At 42.4% G+C, this 25,013-nt stretch overlaps 1 protein-coding gene across 1 annotated transcript; it reads left to right on the top strand.

The window, feature by feature from the left end:
- Positions 1 to 47: 47 nt before the first annotated feature.
- On the top strand, positions 48 to 6,186 carry LOC102702648. Its single transcript, XM_006652055.3, has 5 exons — positions 48 to 893; positions 998 to 1,138; positions 4,047 to 4,278; positions 5,338 to 5,414; positions 5,803 to 6,186. Exons 1-5 carry the CDS (start codon positions 72 to 74, stop codon positions 5,872 to 5,874), a joined length of 1,344 nt encoding a protein of 447 aa, XP_006652118.2. The 5' UTR covers positions 48 to 71; the 3' UTR covers positions 5,875 to 6,186.
- Positions 6,187 to 25,013: the final 18,827 nt, after the last annotated feature.

The raw sequence follows: 25,013 nt of genomic DNA, 5'->3' as shown, positions 1-25,013 counted from the left end.
CTTTGAGGAATTGGAGCTATACTATTGAATTTAGCAGTTGGCACAAATCCCCATTCCCCCACTCCACAGCAATGCGGAAGCCGAAGCAGCGCACGCCCTCCTCCGCCGCCGACACCGTCGCCGGCGGCCCGATCGACGCCGAGTGGCAGTACTTCCTCGACAATGTCCGCGAGGAACGCGGCTCCTACAGCGTCCTTGCCCCTGCCGACGGCGCCAACCCTTCCTACTACCTCCAGTACGAGAAGCCCCGCGACGGGAGCCGCCCACCCACCAAAGCCGGCGCCTCCACCTCCTCCCCAGGCCAGGGGGGATGCAAGCGCCGCCGGATGGAGGAGGACGAGAGCTCGTGCCGGGAACCCGCATTGCACTGTGCCGACCCCAACATCGAGGAGGACTACCGCGAATTCTTGGATAACATACGCGTCGTTGGGAAGGACGACTTTGTGCTGGAGCTTGGGGACGAAGTGATCAGGTATGGAGGAGATGCGGTGGATCATCAAGGTAGTAGCGAGGCTTCGGTAATGGGGAAGGAGGCGGCGGTGACCAGCTCCGATGAGCCTCTGGTGAGGGCTCCGGAGACCAATCGGACTGGCCGCCGTGCGCCTCGAGACAAGGTTGCTGGCATGGCAGATAATGGGAGGGAGGGGAGAGATGTGGAGGAGGATGGGAAAGCGGAGGATCAAAGGAAGAAGGAGAAGAAGGGGAAGAAAGTGGTTGCTGTTACTTGTAAGGGGGAAGGTGGTGCCATGGCGGCGGAAGAGGTTGAGAAGAAGCCCAAGAAAGCGGTTGCCTTTCATTCTAAGGGGGAAGATAGTACAATGGCAGCGGAAAATCTGAAGGATAAGAAGAATTCTGGGAAGAAAGAAGTCGTTGTTCCTGCTGATATGGGGAAGGTGGGTTCTCATGGCCTGATGTTGGTTACTGTATGTCAGAGTCTGGTGATGTAATGTGTGTGTGATAATAACCATTTTTGTATCATGACTGCTGCCCTGGGCAGGTTATCAAGGTGGAAGAAGAAGAGGGACATGAGCAACTGCAGATTTTGCCGGCTGTGGAGAAACGATGGGCTACAAGTAGCCTGCCAAATTCAGGCCATTGCCATGAAAGCGAGCCTCATATCGCTTCTGCTTCCGCTTCCGTGAGAATTTCTTATGCTTATTATTTTTACAAGCTTGTGTTCTTGGTCAAAAGATAAGTTTCACATGTGTCATGGGTGCTTTCAGTTTGGACTTTGTAAACTATAGATATGTTTAATCTGCTGAGCATGTGTCTTTCACCTTTTCTCAAGAGTATATATGAATTGTACAGCATGTATAGAAAAACCATATTTGAATTCACATTAGTAAGTACATTACTGTCAAAGATGACCCACATTGGCTACTTATGGTCCACTTTAAGCATGCATAATCAACTGTGGCTTGCACAACTTGCCCTTTTGAGTCCTGCTCATTCTCAATTTTGGCTACAACATGACAAAATATCCTACCAGCCTTGTACATATGTAATTCTATATGAAGTATGGGCATAATAGTCAACTTTATATTCTGAAATTTAGATTTTTGCAGTGAACAATCCTGATAGCTGTTTGCTTTGTTTTGAATAAAGTCGAGCCATGAAACAAAAAACCTTCACCCTGTTATTTCCTCTACAAAGGACCCACGATCCAACACCAATTGGTTTGTTTATTGATCATTTCCTGTTATCAGATTTCTTGATTTAGCACTACGCTACATGTGATGGCTTATCACCCTTTGGTAACAAATGGTTGACGATGTCAGCCATTTAGTCCATGTAGTTTTTCGTGGTTGGTAACTTGATTTTTTCAATAATTCTGTTGTTGGTGTTAATGCTGAAATGACTATTCAGTCTAGGGTTGAGAGGGGTGTTGGGGGGGGGGGGGGACATTGCTTGCTGAGAAAATATAGCAGCGGAGTCAAATTACTCACCGAAATTTCTGATCAGAATGGTCAGAACTTCTGATCAGCCTTATCTGTTTCGTAGATAAGGCTGATTGGAACATCCTATCCTTGGGTCAAGTCCCTCAAGAGGGATGCAACCAGGGTACTCTCGCACATCGAGAAAAGGCTAATGTAGGTAAACAGCAGAGTACAATCAGGAATATGAATCAAGCAAGGAAATTACAAATATGATGCAAGAGAAATCCTACTTGAGGGGCTCCAAGGAGTTGGATCTTTCTCGACCCTAGCCTCACCAAGCTCACACCGTGGAAGAAGACTAGATATCCAAGATACCACCATGGCAAGATTCTGTTTCTGAGCGACCACCTAGGTTAACACAAGGGCAAACAGCCACTACTCCGATGGAGCTTGCTCTACCAAGAAACCTCCAGGATCGAGCTCAGTATACACTAAATTTACCTAATTTCCTTGCAGAGTTGAAGAAGAGTCGTACAAACACTCTTGGGCTATCCATACGATTGGGTGTTCGCGGGCGACGCCTAGTCGGTTAAGAGGATGGTCTCCATGAGCAATAAGCTCCTTGATGTAGTCCTGAGGTCGATCTCCAAGTGCTCAACCAAGTTTACTTTCACAAGCTCTCTAAATCCCCCAAAACTCTCACTTATGCACAAGTGGCTTTAGAACCAAGAGGGAGAGGGATGGAAAGCCTATGTGAGTTAAATACTCGCACGCCTTAGGAACTAGCCGTTACTCACAGATTCAAACATCGGAACTTCAAATCAACGTTTACGAAAACTCTCAGACAGCTAGATCAGAACTTTTGATTGAGATCATAGGAACTTCTGTCCGGCAGAGAGCCTTGATCGGAACTTCTGATCATTATCATCGGAGCTTCCGATCAGCCCTCTCGTCCAAACAGTGGACTGATTTGGCGGGTACCTTGGCAAATTGTGATGTGTTGGCTACGTTGGCGAGGCCATGCAAGGTTATAAGTCCTGCTACAGCCTGTAGCGAGCTGGTAGTGAGAAGGAGCACGTGCAAGGTGCCTCTTGATCACTAATCGTCTGATTTGGTAATCATCACTAAAAAAGAAAAAAAAAGCACTACTTTTGATTCCTGCAGCAGCTAAGGATACACACAACCTTTTAATTCTGGCCACTACGATTTGAACACTAGTAGGTGGAGTCTTGCAAAGTGTGATCCCACCACCACACCAATGGCGTTTCCTTGAGAAATCTTCATTGCTGGGGCATGTTACATATTTTTACAGCATTACTTGACCTTAACGATTATGCATTCCAGCACTTTTTGATTATACAATGTTGTATATCTTTTTGGCATATAGCCCCCTTCCTTATTGATATCCTTGTAGTTTCAGAACTATTAATTATTTGTCCTTATCTGGGGGAATAATTTCAACTATATTAGAATATGATTCATACTCATTTCCAAAGCTAAAAAAGGAAAACAAATATGAAAGGTATCTTCTGTTTGCACGGAATCCATTGGTTCGTGTGAGACACCATCTGCATGCCTGAGTGAGCACAGTTTTGCATTAGTTCACTTCCCTGATTGGAGACTCTAAAAGAAACAAGAAACTAATATAGAGATACGAGTGTAGCCAAACAAGAAATAAATACAAAACCCACATTCATTTTTGTTGTCTTATCAATTTGGTCAACAAATGTCAAATGCGGTGCATGCAAATATGTGAGAACCAAAGGGATATCTCACACTAAAGCACTTACATGAAGTGGGTTAATATGTGGCAGTATAAACACTAGGTGGTATGGATTAGTGAGATGAATTTTGAGTTGGATTGCTTTTGTTTGAACGCTAGTCTTTTCCTATCATTTTTTTTCTGCTTTGCCACACATTTTGTTTCCTTATTCTATATTGTTAGATGGCAACACTTACCGGTGGACCACATTTCATAATTCTTTTGTTTGATTGTGGTCATGTGTTTTGTTTTTCTCATTTCTGATCAACTTTATGCTAGATTTCATTTTATTTTTCATAACCCTGTTAGTCATCTTTTTAACCTCAGAAGTTGTTGGGATGCCATAACATATTTTCTTTTTAAATTGTGACACATTTCTCTTGTTTCAAACTAATTCATTCTTCCAGGGACCACATGGAGTTATATGGCCAACACATATAAATGATAGGGCAGAGTCAGACTTCAAACAAAGATTGATACATGTTCTCAACAAACCGTTTAGTCAGGGAGAGTATGACAAACTATTTGGTATGGCTACTATTCGCAATCCTTTGACAAAGGAACGTCGGACACGCTGTGGTGTGAAGTATTACTACTCTCAACATGAGAGGGGAAAATCATATTTTGACTCTTACCCAGGTATGCTTGCCCATGTATCATTCACATTCATTTAGTATGAGTATGACAGATACTTTTTGTTATTTTGCTATTCTGCCATGTATTACTAAAAGGCTTTGCTTTGTTCACAATTGTTATCTCATTGTTGTTGAATATATACTGTTCTTGGAGTTTTTATAGCCTTTATAGATTTGTATATGCCAAAAATAACTTTTTCCTGGTTTGCTTGAATAAGTGTTTATATGTCTTTTAGTCCTTCAGATCTAGCATTATGTTTAGAAGGGAATGGCCTTTTTTTATCTGAGTAATTTCCATTGCATGGACTCATCTGCATTCTGGAATGTTGAAATCCAATGTGTAATAATTTTGCGGTAGTGGAAATTAGGGCAAGACGCAGGGGTTCCTACCTGGTTGCTGACAGCAGGAAACCATGGCAGCCCGGACAGACATATGTATGGTTTACATGGGGAGAGGGAGAGAGAGAGAGAGAGAGCGATGTGCTAATTGATTAGTTTCTCCAATATGAGGCTAACCCTTAAATAGATGATAAGTACTATGTGGAAAGTGTCTCTAGTTAAAAGGAAAGCAACAACTAATCGTGAACTACCTTGCCTCCACTTGGTGGTGCATCTCCTCGTGCTGGCCTTATTCAAGTCTTGTGCAGAGGGCAATGCCTATGCTACAAACCAAATATGAGTCCATAACATGTATGATGTTGTCATCTGTGCTCAAGATATATGGAATGTTGGATCAATTATTCATTTTGTGTGACATTGTGAAAACCCAGAATATTTCTGTTTTGAATTTCATACTGATCTTATGTCAGCTACAATTGTTTCATTTAAAATTTTCAGCATGTATGCAGATGTCACTGCCATGATCAGAATAGTAAAACGAGAAGCAGTGGATTTATCCCATTTAGTGTAATTGCTATTTTCTTTTGTTTTAGATGCCCTTTTACCCTCAAATAGACAATAAAGCTGACCTTGGTACCTCACGAAATCAGGAAAAGTGCATTAATCTGGTTTGCATAGTGTTTCAGAGCTATAACAGAAATTAAATCCCTTTATTTTTCTCCAGATCTTGGGAAAAAAGTTAAAGAAGCCAACTATCCCAATCGCTTGGCGCTGTTGCGTGGGTTTTTCTTCTGGTTGGAGGTAACTTCATATCTCTTGTGCAATGCTAGTAGTTGTGATGTTGGAGAAGTGCATAGTGTCTTGCTCTTGCTGCTAATGTTCACAGTTCCATCCCGTGTTAAGTTCTTAGTATAGTTTGTGTTTACTTGCCCAAACTACCCCCAACCATAACAGAATATTTCTTTTTGGTAGAATTAAAGAACCATATTTTTTCAATGTAGGTTTACAATTTGTCTAGCTCAGTGGCTGTATATGGGACATAGTTAGCACTTTGCAATTATTCTAGTTCTTACTAGCATGCAGTTGAATACCATTTGATTACATGCTTGCACAATAGCAGTATAGCACAATTTCTTTTTTAACGTTTACTCTAGTTTGTCAGTTGTCTTGACTGTCTGTTTGTCTGTAGAATGTTGGGCAAGAAGACCAGTTCAGGCCGTGGAGAGTTGATCACAAACGTTACAAAATTATGCCTTTATGATAAAAAAAATGCAAAGCTGTGACTTGGATGTGATTATCTGCAGCTTCAGTGTCAACCAGTGTTGTTCGATGTAGCCAGCAAAAACCGTAGAATGGAAGCCTCTTTATATAGAATGTTTACTTTGTATGACTTCAAATCTGAATTCTGGAATGCGTTTTGGCTCATGGCTTCCTAATGGAAGAAGAAAACATTCCTTGCACATTTTTCAATGGGGAAACCTTTCTAAGATGCCTTTTTTTTTTCATTTGGGGCCTTACTGATTTTGAATTTTGGTCACTCCCATTTTTTGCCTACAACTGAGTAAAACTTGAAGTTTAAATTTTGACTGCAGCTTATAAGCTAAAAGCAAATGATGAGAGTGGATTGGCTATAGTTTGCTTATGATGACATCGAGGAATCTGGAGTTTTGACCTCACGTATCTCCCCATCACAGCTGTGATTTGATTTGGAAAATAAATGTGAAGTCCGCATTGCAAATCACTAATGTTGAAGCTAAATATTATTTGAAATGTGAATTTAATTGGTTTCATGGGAATAAAAGTTGAAGCTAAGTTAGTGAGTGGTGGGCCAATAACAAAAGGATGGATACAAATCACTAATGTTGTGTCAGGAAATTATGGTTAAACTTCGCCAGATGCAGATTTATGTTGAAATTATGGTTGAAAGTCGCTAATATTTGCATTTACCTAGTGTATATATTGGGCATAAACCTGAATAGAAATAAGTGGTGCATTGTGCAGTTTTACCTTAGAAAATATATTAGTTAGTGTCAGTTTCCCAAATTTTTTTCTTGATTTATTTAGGGTTTACAAATGCTTTCTAATTGCAAATTAGCATGGTTTCATGATTTGCAAATTGACTAGTTGCGAGTGGTGATGAATTGTTTAGAATTATAGGATGGTTGATCCTTTTCTTATAAGAAAAATCTTTCAGAACAAAATGTTTATGCTGCCTACCATTATCATATTATGGTACCTGAGAACATGCCAAAACTGCTTGTACTCCCTCCAACCCGGAGAAAAAAAAACCAAATTAAGATAGAACCATCACGAGGAATCGCGCTTATTTCCAAAGCCGTTTATCTTGTTATTGATCACATTCAGGAGGAACTGCTTAACAGAGGAACAACGCGTGGTATCGGATGTTGTCAACAGTGCGCAACTTTCGAGTCTAGAGGTAGACGAGCTGTCATAAAAGATCAGCGAGCAGTTCCGCAATGCTACCCACCTTATTGCCACCTTCTTCTTGTGCAGGACGTCAAAGGCAAAGGTTGCGGAGACCTGCTTTCCTGATCGCCGGTGCATGTCGGCAAGAGGTACGGAGTAGACTAAGAGCGGCGACACAATACAGAGGAAGAGGAAAGGCAAAACCTAGGTTATTTCTTTTTCATTTTTGAGTTTTGCAACGAGGCGGTGACTCAATATATATAGGGGTAATAGGTCGCGTGATCAGGATGCCTATCTTATCTCTATTTCACGTAATCGAACAGATAAGTCACGTGTACCTTATTCGGACTCCACACCGTGTTGTTGCATGTACCGGGATATTTGGATAAAACAAAACTGAATCGCCACCAAATTACAGCAAAACGAGATTACAAAAGATAGTTGTGTCTAATGAGTATCTAATTTTGACGGACCATTCTCGTGCATATTGCATACGCACGTCCCTAGCCAGGGGGCGAGCGCACGTGTGTGATTCTCTTATTCTCCATCTCCTAAAATAAGCATGGTGGTACTAAATTTCCTCACATGCCATTTTATGAGGTGGACTTTTGTGATTTTCTAAATAATTAATCTTTATATGGGCTAATGCCCATATATATTAATTCAGAAAGTTCATACCCCGATGGAAAATGAAGGTGGAGTTTATCAAAATTCTTCCAACACGAACCTTATTAAGCAGTGGTACAACACTCACAAATAAATTCGAGCTCAAAATATCTTCAATTTGCTCATAGTGCTCTTGGACATTCAATCGAGTGTCCCAAGTTGAAGGCCGGTCCAAAAGTCTTAAAATGAGTCCATACCACCACTCATCTATAGCTAGTAACTCATCCAACTAATCGGTTGTTACACATTTTCAATGGCCAGTACATATAACTAGGCGTTAGGCTATAAAGAGCTAAACTGTCTGGTCACTATTAGACTGTATCCGATACAATCTCCAGACTATTCGGTCCATTCAACTCCATTGCCAACCTAAACAATTGTCCACTTACACCAGTTTTAGTTTAGACTATCCAGCCTATACATACCTCTGCTATTTAGGGGTGGCAATTTCCCCCGCAGGGCCAGGGACCCTACGGGGATAGGGTGGGTTTTGTACCGGCGGGGAGTTGGGGCTGGGGCCCGGTTCTGGACTAGGGCGGGAGCGGGGGCGGGGAAAGCATATAACCCGTGGGGTCCCGGGGGAGGTACATTAGACTTAGGGGAGTAAATTTTAAGGAGCCAAGCCCATTTCACCCCTCATATATAAATTAAAAAAGCTAAAACCCTAACCCTTTGTTTCCTCACCCCCTCACGGTCTCTGCCTCTGTCACACCCGGAGTTTCGTCCTAAGCCTAAATCGTAAAAAGAAATCCGTAAATAACAATTGGTTTAATTAACTCAGGAAAAATCCCTCTAAAAGGAATTAATTCAATTAAATCGAGGCTCGCAAATCGACTAACATGATTTAAATTCAGATTGCAGAAGTATAAAATTTGGCCAAACAAATTAATTTAAAACTCGGCAAAAGTGGGGTCTTCCTTTTTCCCTCCTTTTTCCTTTCTTTTTTTCCCTTCCTTCTCAAATTGGGCCGAAGTCCAATTTTCCTCCCTCTCTCTTTTTCCTTTTCTTTTTCTTTTTCTTTTCCTTCCCGGGCTGGCCCAGCCGAGCCGGCCCACTCCTCCTCGGCCGGCCCAGCAGCGCCGGCCGCTTCCCTCCGCCCGCGCGCACCCCCGCCTGGGCCGCCGTTCGGCCCAGCTCCCGCGCTCGCGCCCGCGCCGCGAGTCTGCGCCGCCTCCCTCCTCTCTCGCGCCACTGACAGGTGGGGCCCACCTGTCAGTGACCGTTTCGCCGCCTCTCCGCCAGCTCGCGCGCCCGCGCCGCGCCGCGCCGCGTCCGAGCCAGACTCCGCGCCGTCGCCGCAACCGCCGCCGCCCAGACTGCGTCGTCGCCGACTCGGTCTCCAACCTCCGCCCGCCCTAGCCGGTGCCGCCACCCTATAAATCCCGAGCCGCCGCGCGCCGTCGCTCACTTTCCGTCGTCGCTCGAGTCGCCGCCGCGCTGCCGCCGTTCGCCGCCGCCGCGCAATCTCTCTACCAGTCGCCGGTCGTCGCCGCCTAGCCGCGTCATCGCCTCCGCCTCGGTGTCGCCAACCTCTCCCGGGCTCTCGTCATCGCTGGTGGACGCCTCGCGCCCGCCGCAGCTCCTCCAACCTCTCCGCCACCGCGTCTCGCCCCCTCGCCGCCGCCCGTCGATCTCCGCCGCCGCTGCCGATCTCCCGCTCCAACCCGCGTCGCCACCTTCGCCTCGATCTCGCCGACCCGTCCGCGCTCTCGCCGCCGCCGGTGAGCATCCCCATCCTCCTCCCCTCTCTCTCCCATTTCCGGCCGACCGCCGCCGAGTCGCGCGCCGTCGCCGGACGAGACCGAAGCTCGCCGCTCCCGCCGGCCGCCGTGGTCGTCGTCGCCTCCGCGTCGCCGACGTCTGGCCACCGTTGCTTGCGCCCGCGCGTGCCGTGCCGTCGCCGCTCGCCAGTCGCCGTCGCCGCTGTTCTTCCATTGTCGCCGTGCATCGCCGCCTCGGCCGTCGTCGCCGTCACCGTCGCCGGACACCGGTCGTTGTCGTCGCGGCGTCGCTGTCGCGTCGCCGTCACCGTCGTCGTGCGCCGCTGCCGCCGCGTCACCCGCAGCTCCCACCGGCCGCCGCCGTCCGCCCGAGCCGCGCTCTGCTCCCCTCCTCTCTGTTCCCTCTCGCTGACGAGTGGGCCCCACCCGTCAGTCACCCTGCGCCCCTCCTTCCTCTCTCCTCCCGTGGGACCCGCGTGTCAGTCTCTTTCTCCCCCTCTCTCTCACCGACAGGTGGTCCCCACCTGTCAGCCGTCAGTTTGCTCTCTCCTCGCTGACGTCAGCAGCCCCATTAATTGCGCAATAATTGATTTAGGACTTTTCTGTTTAGCTAAGAACCCAGAAAACTTCTAAAATTCATAAGTAATTCATCTAGTCTCCGTTTAGGTCCATTCAAATTTCATTAAATTCATAAAATTATCAAGAATCCATTAAAAATAGGTTCTTTTGCTGTTTCAGTAGAGTTTGTGCTTGTTTTATTTATTTTTGTGCTTTGTCGCTTACATTCGGACCCCGCCGAAGAGCCGGTTTACTTCGAGATCGTCGCCGAAGTTCCCCAAGGGCCAGAGCAAGGCAAGTGACACTCATCCTTGAACATATTGAACCCATTATTGCAAATTCCCTGCTTATTTATTTCAAATATGCATTGTTTTAATTAAAGTACTTACTTTATGCTATTTTCGGGTAAACCTTATTATTACGCCGTTGTTTATCCAACTTTATTTATTGCTGGACCAGGGGTAACTTGATTAGAGTCAGGCCTAGGTTAATGCTTAGCCATGCTTAGAACAAATAGCTCATGGGATCACATTTAATTATGCTTAGTTCTGTTTAGCTGAGACATTGATTCACTACCCGGTTCGGGTTAATGTCAACTAAAATATTGATAATGGTGGGCTGTGGGTGCATGGTTTTGAGAGTCGCACCCATGGCGATTAAGGACCGGTTCACGGGAAACCCTGGAAGTAAATAAGTGCTAACCACATGCCGAAATGGGTGAGGTGGGATTTGGAGCATGACTTCGAACTATTTGACGTACCCAGGCAAGGGTAGGCGTGATGGAGTATGGACGGGCAATCGTGGTGTAACGAAAGCTTCTCCTGCTTCCGGATCTACCAAGGCACAAGAGGGGACTGCCCGACTTGGTGTAAAGGAGAGGGTGAAACCTGAAGTGTGGTACGATTAAATAGGGAGGGTTGTGTAACGGGTCCTATCACGGTCTCCTTTCCGGTATACCGTGGTGGTATGTCGGCGCACGTTCAAGTGTAGTGGAGTCGTGTCTTGTGGGTACAGTAGTACACCTCTGATCAGAGTATAAACTATTCGAATAGCCGTGCCCACGGTTACGGGCGAGCTCCCAGCTTCACTGTGATTAGTGAACATCTAATAACTTGAGTAAATTGGTTATCTCTCGGGACTACTGCAACGTGGTGTAACGTTGAGTAGTGGTTGGGCCTGTTGCAACGTGGTGTAACGTTGGACAGTGTTGTGGTACTTTACAACTGCTTATTTTATTTACGCTTTACTGTTCTTAATTACCTTTATTCTTTAAGCTCTGTTATTTATTTAAACTGCTGCTTTATTGCAACTAACCCTAGCCTGTCCTTGCAAATCCCGTTGCATCATTTATTTTCCCCTTGTCCGTGTTACTTGTTGAGTACGGTGGTTTGTACTTAGCCTTGCTTAACTTTCCCAACCCAGAGCTAGAAGCAGAGTCCGATGGAGGTGCCTCCCAGGAGTGAGCTGTTCCGCCGTCGAAGTGTTGCCTGTGGACTGGAGCCGTACCCGCTGGAGCTAGTCTACCCCTTTGTTTTTCTTTCCGCTGCATTTCCGCTAGAATAAGTGTAATTTTCAGTTGTTTCTAAGAACGATGGTTATGTAATCAACATTGTCTTTTTGTGTACCCTGGCTGGTCCTGGACAGGGATTTAATACACAATTAAGTTCAGAAATTCGTGTGAGGAATTTCTGGGCGTGACAGCCTCTCTCGCTGGTCTCACTCTTCCCTCCGTGCGGCAGCAGGCAGTAGGGGCGCCTTGCGGGAGGGCGGTGGAGGTGCTGGACTGCAGGGAGCCGGGGAGGTGGGCAAGGCGGCGCCGCGGTGGGTGGGCGGCGTGCCGGCAGGCGGGGGGCGCAGAGGCAACGTCGCGGGGCCGCGCGCGGGCTTGCGACAGACTGACGACGGCGTGGAGCCGTGCGCGGGCTTGCGGCACACCGACGACGGCGCAGGGCCGTGGGCTTGCGGTAGGCCGGCAACCGCACAGGCGCGGCAGGCTGGCGGATGTGCAGCAGGGCAGCGATGGCACGGCGAGCCAGCGAGCATGGACCTGGTGTCTCAAATCAGGGCCCCGGTCGAGGGTCGGGTCCCTGGCAGGCTCAGGCCCGAGGCAGGATTTAGCTCTGAAATGCAAATTGGGGTCGGGTTCGGGTAGCGAAGTCGGGTCAGGGCGGGGGCCGTTCCAGGGAAACCCGTCCATGCCGCTCCATTGCCACCCCTACTGCTATTTGCTTATCTTTATGATGTCGGGTCAACATGACTTTTCATCAAAAGATTGGTCTCCTGCCATTATCACTTTGCTCGCCTACCGTAGTAAGAATGGGATGGAGAACGAGAGTGTAATCTCTATGTAGATGAACTTTTTCCAAATTACTACTAATCGTGCATGTGCGACGTACATATGTATCTCCGTATCTCCGAGTACATATCTATCATAATTAACCAGTATAAAACTTAGATAGTATATATGATGTGTAATTTAATCTGATCCAAAGTTAATTGTCCACATCAAAAACTCATAAAAATAATTGACAAAAAATATTGGTTGTAGTGAACCAACCCAAAGCACACTTTATCAATTTGCAGGGAAGAAAAATGCAACAAAATTGAGACTGACCATGTTAAATATACCGCAATAGAATGTGACAAGGAGTGACAAAACCATTTATCGCTCATAGGAAAAAAAATAGCAGTAATGAAGACCTATCTTAGAAGTAGAAACTCATCTACTGTTTGTCAAGACAGACAAGTGCGTAATCTACAGCAATAGGCTATCCTGCAAAAGCCACTCAACATTAATATGATAGTCTGGCCATACTCCTTGGTTGTTGAGAGAAAAAGGCAGACTCAATTGTCTAAGGATCTGAATATGGTACTCTCCAAGCAGCCTAGCAAAACTGCACTAAAAATTTGGAAGGCAAAATACGTCCATAAAACATAAAATATGGCCTTAATGTGGTAACATGCAGTTAAACAGTATGCTAGCTGCACCCAACAACTGCATGTATCAAAATGTGTGCTTCCATATATATTTGACTATAAATATATCAACATATCAAAATTCTCAACAATCTAACAGAAAAGAATATGAAAAAGTAGCTTACAGTTTAAGATACTATCGATCAGTAGCATTCAATCCCAATCAATGGGGATGTACACAAACAGTTAACTTCTCTATGGACCTAGAGGACAACATTTTCAATACGAAATTACATGGCCACTCTGCTAGCAAGTAGAGATAAATGGTGATGAACAATCAATTTGCACCAGACTTTGTCGAGAATTATGGGTTTATTATAGATCAGTCTTGTGAAACATAGGAGGAAGTTTTTAGGAAGCGCAAAGTAGGAGGCCTCGGACAGCAAAGGTAAGCTAATGTACGTAGGAGTGAAAAATACCTCTACAAATATGCCGTACCCGGACAAGATGAAACGTGGCAACTCGCCGGTGCATTTTATTGGTAGTATTATACTATAAGTAGAAAAATAATATTTTTTACTTTGTTAATTACTTGATTAGCAGTATTTTGTAATTTTGTTTTTTTTTTGCAATAAAGATCACAATAAAAAGGACGATATTACCCTTTCAAATTTCTACTGCACCTAATGTTGTTGGTAGTATAATTTAATCAGAACCGTTCGATAAAAATAGATGAATAATATGGATTAAATTCTACTAGCAGTAGAATGCACTGGAGTCGGCCCCACAATACGAATATATATTTTAGAAAAGCACGAACCATCAAAATGAAAAATAGAGTTTATGAGTAAAATAATCCGTACAGTACTATTAAGTTCCAAAACACAGGAAGCCTGAAGGCTGGAAATACTATAGCTCGTACTCTAAAAAACTTAGCCACGAGTAAATAAGTAGGAGATGCTTGCGCCCAAACAACCTTATGTGAATACTGATCTTATTGTGTCCAGGAGCTAACATAGATGAGTTTAATTAGTAAGTACTATGAGCTGTTACCAAATAACAAAATTGTAAAAATGAGCAAGTAATTCTTTTGACGTGTGAGACTGTCAGGGCTTTGTCCAGCAGTGTGATTTTCATTAATAAGAATTATAAAAGTAACAAAAGTTTATGTACAACACACAGATAAATCTATAAGTTTTGTACCCAATCAAAAATAGACTGTTTCAAGGGATCCTTCATTCTACAGAGATATAGAAGAATTTCTTTGGTAAACAAGGTCTTCCATGAATCAAATGATGGGTTAATGTCATCAAAGATAAACTTGGTTCTCTGCTTCCATATGTGCCATGATGATAAGAAGAAAATATCCAAAAATCCCTTTGTACCATTTACTAAACCTCCATCTTGCAAGGAATATCATCTGAAAGAATTCCAGATTATGGTTCCAAACAATTCCTAAATATTGCCAACATGACACACTGGATGGGCAGGTGAAAAAAAAATAGTCTCGTTTCTCTTTGTCCTCCACAGCATAAAGAACATGTTAGGTCATCATCATCCTTTGCACAGTGCCTTCTATCAAGCATATCCTTTGTATTCAACCTGTCAGAGAATAGCAGCCAAGCAAAAACTTTGATTCGCATGATACATTTTGTCTTCCATATCCAAATAAGAGGCCTTCATGGGTTCAAGGATTTGAAGTTAAGCTTGTAAAACCACTTGGAGGTGTAAATCTAAGAATTCCACATAAAATTCCAGCTATCACCAGTCAAACCATAAAGATTTAGAGTGGTCAAGAGATTTTGAAGCTCCAGATACTCATAAGCCTGGGTAGACAAAGGTAACAAGAAACAATCCTCTAAACATCTATTGCACATTCTGTGGACTGAATCTTCCTTATATAAAGCTAAAGAATACAGAGCAGGGAATTTATGATTGAGCAATTCATCATTCCATAGGTCATCCCAAAAAGGAGCTGACTTTCCACTCTCAATGGAGCATTCACTACTACAGGAATGATTTTTCAGGACACCGACCCCTTTTTTTCTAGGCGGGCCGTAAGTGGCGCCGCCTGGAAAAATCGGCAGACCGGCATCGGGCCGTTACTCGCACAGAAGATGCATTTTCGTTGCGGGCTTCTTAAAACGACTGCACGGGAAAATGCATCTTCCCGTGCGGTCATTTTAAGACGCCCACACGCGATGATGCACGCCTATATAAATTCCAACTCGACTGGAACCTTTCCTTCTCGCCCTCGTTGCCGCCGCCTCCTCTCCTCCTCGCCCTTACCACTGCCGACGCCTAGATCCGTCGCCATGACTTCTCCTCTACACCCCAAGACGCCTCTCCTCCTCCCCCTCGCCGATAGCAGATGCCGCCGGCCTCCCCGACGAAGCCGTCGTCGATCTCCTCCACCAAGAAGCAGCCGACCTCCTCTCCCTCGACGCCGGGCTCCACGACGCCTCCTCCCCCAAGACGCCGGCCTCCACCAAGCCACCGCCGATCCCCTCCACCAAGAAGTCACCAGCCTCCTCCCCCTTGGTGTCGGGTTCCACGACGTCTCCGGCCTCCTTCCCCAAGCTGCCGGCCTCCCCCCCCAAGTCGCCGACCTCCTCCCCATCAGCGCCGCCAGCCACCAAGCCACTACTGGCACCGATCGCATTAGCCTATTTGATATGTATGCAAATTGTGTGATGTGCTATTTGATATTTGGGCAAATTGTGAGAAGTGTTATTAGAAATGTTCATATTTTTACAAATTGTGAGATATTGTATTTGCTATATGCAAAAGTTGTGACATATGAAACTTGGGACTTTGGGTGATATGTGGAATGGCTAGCATGTGCTAGGCCGAACGCATGGGATAGAACATGCTAGCCAAATGGGATAATCCATTATCCCGTGCGGTCGACTTAATGGGACTGCACGGGATAATCGATTATCCTGTGCGGTTCTCTTATGTCGACCGCACGGGATAATGGATTATCCTGGGCGGTTGGGCTACCTGCACGAGAAAATATTGATTTTCCAAGACCCTTGGGTGCAGACGGGTGGGACCTCCCACAGGAAAATGCATTTTGACCGCATGGAAAAATCCAATCTCTAGTAGTGATTTTGCAATTCCCCTAAATAAGTCCGAGTGGGCTAAAATATCCCTTAGCCAGAAAGTTCCTTTATTAGAAACCATGTGGGGCACTTTATTTGTGAAATAAGAATTCCATATCATGGCAAATTTTCTCCTTTGTAGAGTTTGACCAGATGCTTTAGCAACAAAGCAATGTTACTTTGAGATTGATTATACTCAATCCTTCCTTCTCCTTTGGTCTGCAGACTTGATCCCATGAAGCTAAGGATTTTCTTATAGACTTAATTATTCCATAGAATTGGGGTTGTTTCCTCTCAAAAGGCAATTTTTCCTTGCTGTATCAAGGGCCTTTATAACTGAAAGTGGCAACTGCAGAGTGCACATATAGTAGGTAGTTATAGTTGATAGCACTGAGTTAATTAAGGTTAATCTGCGACCTTCGGGGAGGAACATTGAGCCAGTTGAGATTCTTCTTTCCACTCTGTTAACCAGGGGTGCAAAATCAATCACTTTGGGTCTGGCGGTTCCCATGGGTAACCCCAGGAAGGTGAAAGGGAGGGTTCCAATAGTACAACCGAACAAATAAGCCATTAATTCATATTTATCAGGGGCAAGATTTAGAGGATACATGCTGGACTGTTTGAAGTTCACTCTGAGACCAGTGGATTGAGAGAAAGAGTTCAAGATGGCTTTGAAGCAAGATACTTATATATGTGATGCCTTTAGCAATACCAGGGTATCATCAGCATATTGAATGACAGGAAAACTAGTGCCATCATTTTCATGTATAGGTTTAGACACAAGGCCCAACTGAAAAGCTTTATTCACAATTTTTTGGAGGAGCTCCACTCCCAAAACAAATAGTAGAGGGAAGAGAAGGTCCCCTTGTCCTACCCCTCGTTTGCAGCTAAAAGATTTTCCAGGAACACCATTGAGTAACACTACAGTGTTAGCCGTTAAGAAAACTATTTGAACCCACCGGAGCTATTTGTCAGGAAAACCCATATACTTCATTACTGAAATTATAGCAGAATGCTGTATTGTATCAAAAGCCTTTTTAAAATCCAGCTTGAGAATGATAATTTCTCTCTTTGATTGCTAACATTGATGTATGTACTCAAAATACCAGGCTAAACAATACTGTATTGTTCATTTGTTCTACCCTTGATAAAGCCATATTGGTTTTGATTGATTAACTTTAAGATCACTCCCTGTAATCTATCTGACATAAGTTTTGTTATGATCTTCAAGCTGATTCCCATAAGTGAGATGGGTCTGAAATCATTCACATAGTTAGGGGTAGCTTTCTTTGGAACCAAAGTTATGAATGAGTGATTCAAACCCTGCAGATTAGTACACCTAGCATGGAAGTGTGTAGCAAGTCTATAGTAATCCTGTGCAAGATAGACCAACATCTTTTCAAAAAAGAAACCATTAAGGCCATGAGGTCTAGGTGCTTTATCTGCCAGGATTATTTTAACAAGATTATCAATTTCTTGTGGGGGAAAAAGGGTCTACGAGACTATCCAGATTATGTTCCACAAAGAAAAGTTGTTCTAATTCAAAAGCCATTGTGGGTAATGCCGAAACTCCAATTCTTCTTTTAAAACTTCTGAAAAAAGTGCAGCCTTTGTTCATGCAGAGAAACCATTTGACCATTTAGGTCTTTAATTTGAGGAACTGAGTTTGCTCTGAATCTTTCAATAGCAATGGACTGAAAGAACTTCGTGTATTCATCCGCTAATTGCATCCATCTATTTGTATACATTTTTTCCATTTTTTTTCCTATATTCCAAAAGCTTCTGAATCTAAATTTTAATAATTTCTGTAAAGTTCCATTCCTGAACTGTCAAATGCCTGATTTCCTAGAGCGACCTCTACTCCAATGTATAAGCTTTTTCCTAAGTAACTTCAGCTTATACGAGATACATTTTGCCGGATCATCAAACCTAGGGTCCAAGGACCAAATCTGAGGCACAATGTAAAAAAAAAACCATCCACTTACACCCAGAAATTTTCAAACCTAAATATGGGAGACTTTGGTATCTTTGTATCAATTTTAACAGCACAGGGAACATGATCAGAAATATGTCTTGTGAGAGAAATTACTGTTGTATTGGGGAGGACAAAATGGGCAAGCAGTTTGTGTGAAGATTCTTGGGCATGAGTTGCTAGACTAAAAACACAACTTCAAGTAAGCTCTAAATGGTTAAAAAAATAAACATTAAAAATAATATTTATTTGAGGAAACACCAGCCTGTAGTGCTATATGTATATGTTTTGAAATATGCTCTTTAGAGGGCAAAAATTGCCAACATGATTATTCTCTATCTAAAGCAAAAATTGCCAGCATAATTGATATTTTTATTTGAAATTGATTACTGATAATATCACGGCCCACCTCATCTTGCGATGATATCCATTTATTGTTTTTTCTCTCTCCTTACTATATCTCGAGGGCAGATGTCCATTGAGGCATAGACAATAGCACAATTGTCCAATATGATATATTTGTAGATGTGAGTAGTTAAAAGGCATATATGCATGGGAAACAATTGGAGCAAAAGAAACAACTATATATATATGCTTCATTTTATAGAAATTGGGCCACAAGGATATTGAAGAAGCAAGGGCAAAAGCACATGATGCACTCGACATTGTCGATTGCCAAAAGGGTTCTTCAGGCATGACATTGGTTGGACGGGGTTAACTATGTTATGCTACAACAGGGAAATATCAAAGTGGTTAACAGCTTGAATTGGTTCCTCAATCGAGGAACACCTTTTATTTTTGGTAATAGCACTGTTTATAACTTTACCTAATGTATGTAGTATCGGTGTTTGTTAATATGTTGTGCTGTCGGAGACCATATATATCCATGGATATTTTTGCTATTTTCTTTAGACATAATTAGGCTCAACAATGATAAATCTCAAGGACAAAGCTACCCTTTTCATTTGGATATTCTGTTGTTACGCACTGTCGCTAGCCAGGGCCGCCATTCACCAGTGTGAAGTCAAAGGGGATTTTGTATATACTAGTGAACAAACAGCCCATTGATAGTAATTTTTTTCAACCTTTGACCTAGTTAGAAAGTAAACCCTAGAAAGTAGAAACAGTTCACTCACCCCACCAGGGCTGCCAGCCACACACACTTGGAGTCACATACACACAATAGAGGGCAAGAGAGGCAGCCACAATCATCGCACCCCCACCCAGCACCACCCGCCACCACCAGACCACGAAATATGATTGTTTGCATCTCGTTTTTTGTTGATTCTGCATCTCGTCGATCCTATGTCCATCGAGGCCCCGTTTGGGCCAGGGCCTCAATTTGGAGCCATGGTCGAGGCAGTTCTAGTTCAACCTAGCCCCGACCCATCCATTGTCAAGCCTATAGGAAAGTAATGCTAGGATTACTGTCATAACCACGACACTTGGCTCCACTATTTCCACTAGGGAGGATTGCTTATTTGATCTTTTTTGAAGCCTAACTACAAATCTAATCCTACTTTTTTTTTACGTTTGATCATTTGACTTGGCACCACTATTTTCAGTAAGTAAGAATAGTGAAGAAAGGATATGACTTATAGTGAGAACCACACCATATTGTTGATATTTTTTTGCCTTTTAATCCCTGATAGTTGAACATGATTCTCCAAGTAAATCTGGCATTCCAAACGTGCAAACTCAGATGAGCACACTATAAGACTGTTTATGGTCTAGTTGAAGCCATTTGTTTTGAAATTCACCGATCGTGTCGCAAACTTTGTAGATAAGTTTGCTGATTGATTATGATGATAGAAGCAAGTGACAGAACAAACTTGTTATATGATTGGTTCTGAACAGCGGATGGGTCGCAAAGTATTGTTATCTTGTCTGTGCCATCAGAAATATTAAATTGAATATTTTGATAAGTATTGTAAGGGTACAAAATTTATAAAAGATGGTAGCTAACTTCCATATTTAAAGCACAAACAATCAATGCGTCATGTATTGTCTTGTCAATACAACTCTTGCATATAGTTCTATTAATGTCACCACAACAAGATCCAGCCGCATACATCACCTCCTTTGCTTTGCTGATCATTAGCCTAGCATAAAAATCTAGGGTTGAGGAGACCTTAAGTGACAATGTCCTTGTAAATGAATTCATGTTAACTTTGTATATGTTCTTTGCCGTGTAGTTTTCCCCTTCACATTGAAAATTCCAAAAATCATTTGATAATCCTGTGGCATATCCAACTAATAGCAGAGAGAAGAGCATAACCAACAAAGTTGCTATTTTGATATTTAAGAGTTTGGTAGCAATAAGTATATAGTAGATATTTTATCTTAGTATTGAATTGCACTATGTCTCATCGTGGGTGCTTTGGGGGGGGGGGGGCTCAAGCCCCCTACCAATTGGACTGGAGGGGGGCTCGAGCCCCCTACGTGTTAGATTGTTTTTTTGGTTGGGGGGGGGTATGGACATCCCGATAGAAAATAAAAGGGAGGTACAGGAGAAAGACCGGAAGGAAGAAGAGTATGGAGGGGGCTGAAGGAGTAAGAAGGCAATTAACACCCCTTCTTCACCCTCCTAGATCTGCTCCTGCTATGCCTTCTACTACATATAGCCTAATGCTTTCTAGTTAGTTTGTGAGTACATATTGATGTTGGAATTATTTCTGGATAGATAGTTAAGTAGATCAATCAGCGAAGAATCTGGTTATCTAGTAATTTGCAGTTGTCATAACACAATAGAGGAAAAAGCCCTTTACAGGGAATATATTTTGGAAGCATTGTGGAAATTAGTTGAAGCAACTAACAAATCCAATATCATGACTAAATATTTTTTTTGCTTTATTAGATGACATCTCTTAATCAGAAATTAGTATATGTTAGCCTTTCCTCTCTACCCTTATCGTTTTCGCTTATACTTGTGCTTATAAGATAGAATTTGAATTTTAAGACTTAAATTTGCATTTTTTTTGGGTTTTCACCATAGGTTATTGTCCAACCGTTACTTTGAGACTGCTAAGAATACCCATATAAAAAAATTAGTCACAAATTATTTTATAATCATTAATAAATGATTTTTCCGTTTGATCCTCAGCTGTATACGTTAGGTTTGGCGGCCCTCCATTCCAACCACCGTTCTAGCTGAGCTAATATCCATATGTAGTTGATGTGTTTTACTTCAGGTTTCATTAGAATTTATTTGATCTCTCTATTGTGTCTTATTGATGGATGATATATGCAAGTGGAGAATAAAATATGGCATGCGTCATGGAAATGGATTTTGATTCCTCGAGTGGATACCCACCCCTTTCTTGCATGTTATACAAATAGTCATAAAAAAATTTTGATTCCTTAGGTTGCACTAACCTTACAATTTGATGTTTGTATAGCCTTGTAACCACTTGATTCTGCTTTACTACACCAAGTCATTCCTTAATTATTTAATTTACCAAGTTATTATCTTATACTTTCTGACTATCTGAGTAATAGTTGCATAACTGGTCAGGTAGTACATGACAGCTGGAAGGAGAGAAATTTAATTAAACATATATGTGATCTGATCTCAACGTTTGGAAAAAAATGTATGGTGAATAATTCAATTATTTTCCGTCTGTATATAGTTGGAAATATATAGGACGATGTAGATATGTGAATGACGGGGGGGGGGGGGGAGGGGCACTAATTGTCTTGTTTCTCCTTAAATCCTCCACTCTTCTTGTTTCCCCTCCTTTTCTCCCATACACCCCTCTTGTTCTTCACAGGGATCCAGCAGGTAAGAGGGCTCAAGCCCACCACCCACGTGGCACCCACACTGGTCAATTAAAGTTGATTGATCAATTGAGATAAGTGCATGCGTGCCATGGGTATTGTCTTTGTAGATTTGCCATGTAGTCAGTATCTCCTTTTTTTTCATCTTCTATATAATGTTTTTATGTAGTGTTTATGGTGGTGGATCTAGTGCTCCTGACCTGAGTTAGGCAATTCTATATTCACTACTATGGAGCGGATCATCCGTGACTAGCCTAAACCCATATCTGGTAATAAGTCATTAATGCGTATGAGATCTTCCCCTACCAATTCACTGAATATTTGTGTTGGCAATAAGTCATTAATGCATATGTGGCATGCTATAGTAGCAATGTCTACCAAAGGTTGCACAAGTCCATAAAGCATTTATTTTTCAACATCTATATCAATCTCCACCACACTGTTAACAAACTTTATTGATGATTTTATTGTGCAATTGAATATGGTATGAATGAATACACTAATTACCTAACCAAATTTCCTATTGTTAACTATTAGGAAGTCAGCCTTAATGGTTGTGATACTCTTTATATGAACATTGTGTTCGAAAATGTGTTCCTTTTTGATGCATGACCAGATGCTGCAAATACCGTGACATACTAAACCTCATTCCATAATGCACAAAAAAATTTATGGAATGCATACAAATACTTCCAATAACATCCCCCCGAAATGTAATTGCGCATAAGTCCAAATGTACTACCGAGACCACCAACGACACAAACTTTTTTTGTCGTTAATTATTAGCACATGGACAATTATTTGGTGGGTTGATGTAGACAATTGACTGAAGTGTGGGCTGTCAGGGCACATGTGTCCGTCTCTAAATTTTGACTCCACAAGCAAATGCTATGATCTTTTCTCATCCTATAGCGAAATCTTGTAGATAAATCTATTGTGTTTTACTTGGGTCAATAAAAAATAACATAAGCACAAGTAATTGTATTATCCAATGAGTGATTAATTTGAATATTAGAAAAGCTTTAGGAGGTTAAATATTGCTACCTCCGCTTTTTCTTATTTGACACCGACTTTGGATTTATGTTTGACCATATGTCTTATTCAAAAAAATTACATAAGTACTAGTTATTTTGATGTTATTTGATTTATTAGCAAGGTTACTTTCAGATGACTTATAGTTTTACATATTTGCATAAAATATTTTAATAAGACGAACTATCATTAGAAAAAAAGTCAAAGGGTCAAATAAAAAACCTAAAAGGAGTATTTAACAGCATGTCCTTTATTTTATATTATTATATAGAATTCACACATTTGATCTGTACAAGCAACTATAGAATTCACATACTTATGACCGACAAGAACAATATTGTCTGTGTATGTGAATTTCTCATGTGCTTTTAGTGAATACAGAACAAATTTGAGAAATCACTACAGTTAGGTGATATTGGGAAAAAATATTGCACAATATATTTGTGAATATCTTACTAAATAACATGGTGACTCACAGTTATACTTGTGAAAGTTCCAAAATGTTCTATATTGTGAAAGATTATAATACAGAGAAGTGTATTTTCCCTGCTGCATTTATACCACTTGCACAAATAATGATATCAAATATTTGAAAATTTATCACGATATAAAATGGATTCTCACATTTATAGGTAGTTAGAGCAACTCCAAGAGTTTCCCAATTTCCATTTTCCAAATCCTGTATTTTGGCAAGCTTGTAAACAATATGGGAAAGGAAAATTAGTTTTATCTTCAACAGTTTGGGATAATCCACTTGCCAAAAACAGAAATAGGCCTCAAAACTATTGGTAGCTGATGTCGTGACGAGAGAGAGCTCGCATCCACTAAGCCTGGAGCCATGTTGTCTTCTTCCTCGCATCCACTAAGCCCGGGGGCGCGACACGGTGCCGTGCGACGTCGGCGAGGCATGCGGGCGTGCAAAGCCAGGGCGGGCGTGGGGCACGCGAGGGCGAGGGTTGGGGGTGGGCCACGGCGCCAGGCGCCGGCAGCGAGGCACGCGTGGCCGGGGCACAGCAGCGGGCGCGAGGCCGGGTGGTGGCGGCGCAGCACCAGGCGGCGAGGGGTTGGCGTCGGCAGGAGGTAGAGATCGCACTTTTCTGTAGGAGGTAGAGATCGCCAGGACAATGAAAGTTCCTGGCGGACGAGTGAGAGAAATCCTGCGTCATACTTTTCTAGATGCCAAGTGAAATGCTGACTCCGAAAATATGCGTGCAAATGAGAGGATATGGAAAATTGCTAAATTTTGGGAAGCCGGAGGACAGACTGTTGGAGGCAGTTTTTTTTTTCAATTTGTCAAAAAAAATAGAGATGTCAAGTTGGGATATGGAACTCTTGGAGTTGCTCTTATATTTTAGCTAGTGTGGCCTTGTGCATACGAGTGATTTGCTATATTCAAAAGAATACGATAAAGTATTTGATTTGCAAAATTATTTTAATAGAAAATATTTGTTAGATTTAGATATCACATCTTATCTGAAATACTAGATATTTATGAGTAGAGTGAGTATACAGCTTTTTTAAAGATGCAATGAAAAAATTTGATGCGTTTGTATCGAGTGAAAATACAGAAAAAATTCATACTTTGTAGTCAATTATTTATTTTCTATTATGGTTTTCAATAGCTCCCTTGGTCTTTTCTCCGACAACAGTCGTGATGGTCCTAGTGGAACATTTTGGGGTTTTCTATTTTCTCCCATAAAAAGGAGTAACTACTAATATTGTGATCACACTCGCAGTCAATAGTCGAACCTACAAAACAACTATTTATCTTATGTGATGCCTTCTATTTTGATGGTTTCATGCATGCCCTGACCTATGTACATGAATAGTAGGACATGCAACTGAAAAAACATATATACAAATTCCCTTTTAACTTACCTTCAAGAGTTGATCCTGCTAGCTTCAACAAGGATCACATTTGACGAAATGGTATGTCCGGTATCTATAGTTGCAATACATAGAAGATCTTTTTTCCCGTATCAATCCAGTGAATCATTGTGTTGGGAATAAGTCATAAATGCAAATGTGACATGATATAATAGCAATGTCCACCAAACAGTGCACAAGTTCATAAAACATTTATTCTTCAAGATCTGTATCAATCTCCACCTCACCACTAGCAAGCTTTCTTGGCGATTTTTTAGTGCATTTGAACATGGCATCAATGAAAACGGCAATTACCAACTCAAATTCCTCATTGACAACTAGTATGAAATCAACATTGATG

This window comes from Oryza brachyantha, chromosome 4 (genome assembly GCF_000231095.2).
Source record: "Oryza brachyantha chromosome 4, ObraRS2, whole genome shotgun sequence".
In the NCBI taxonomy this organism is placed as follows: Eukaryota; Viridiplantae; Streptophyta; class Magnoliopsida; order Poales; family Poaceae; genus Oryza; species Oryza brachyantha.
Note: the sequence above shows the minus strand (reverse complement) of the source record. Positions and strands in the feature narration are given on the sequence as shown.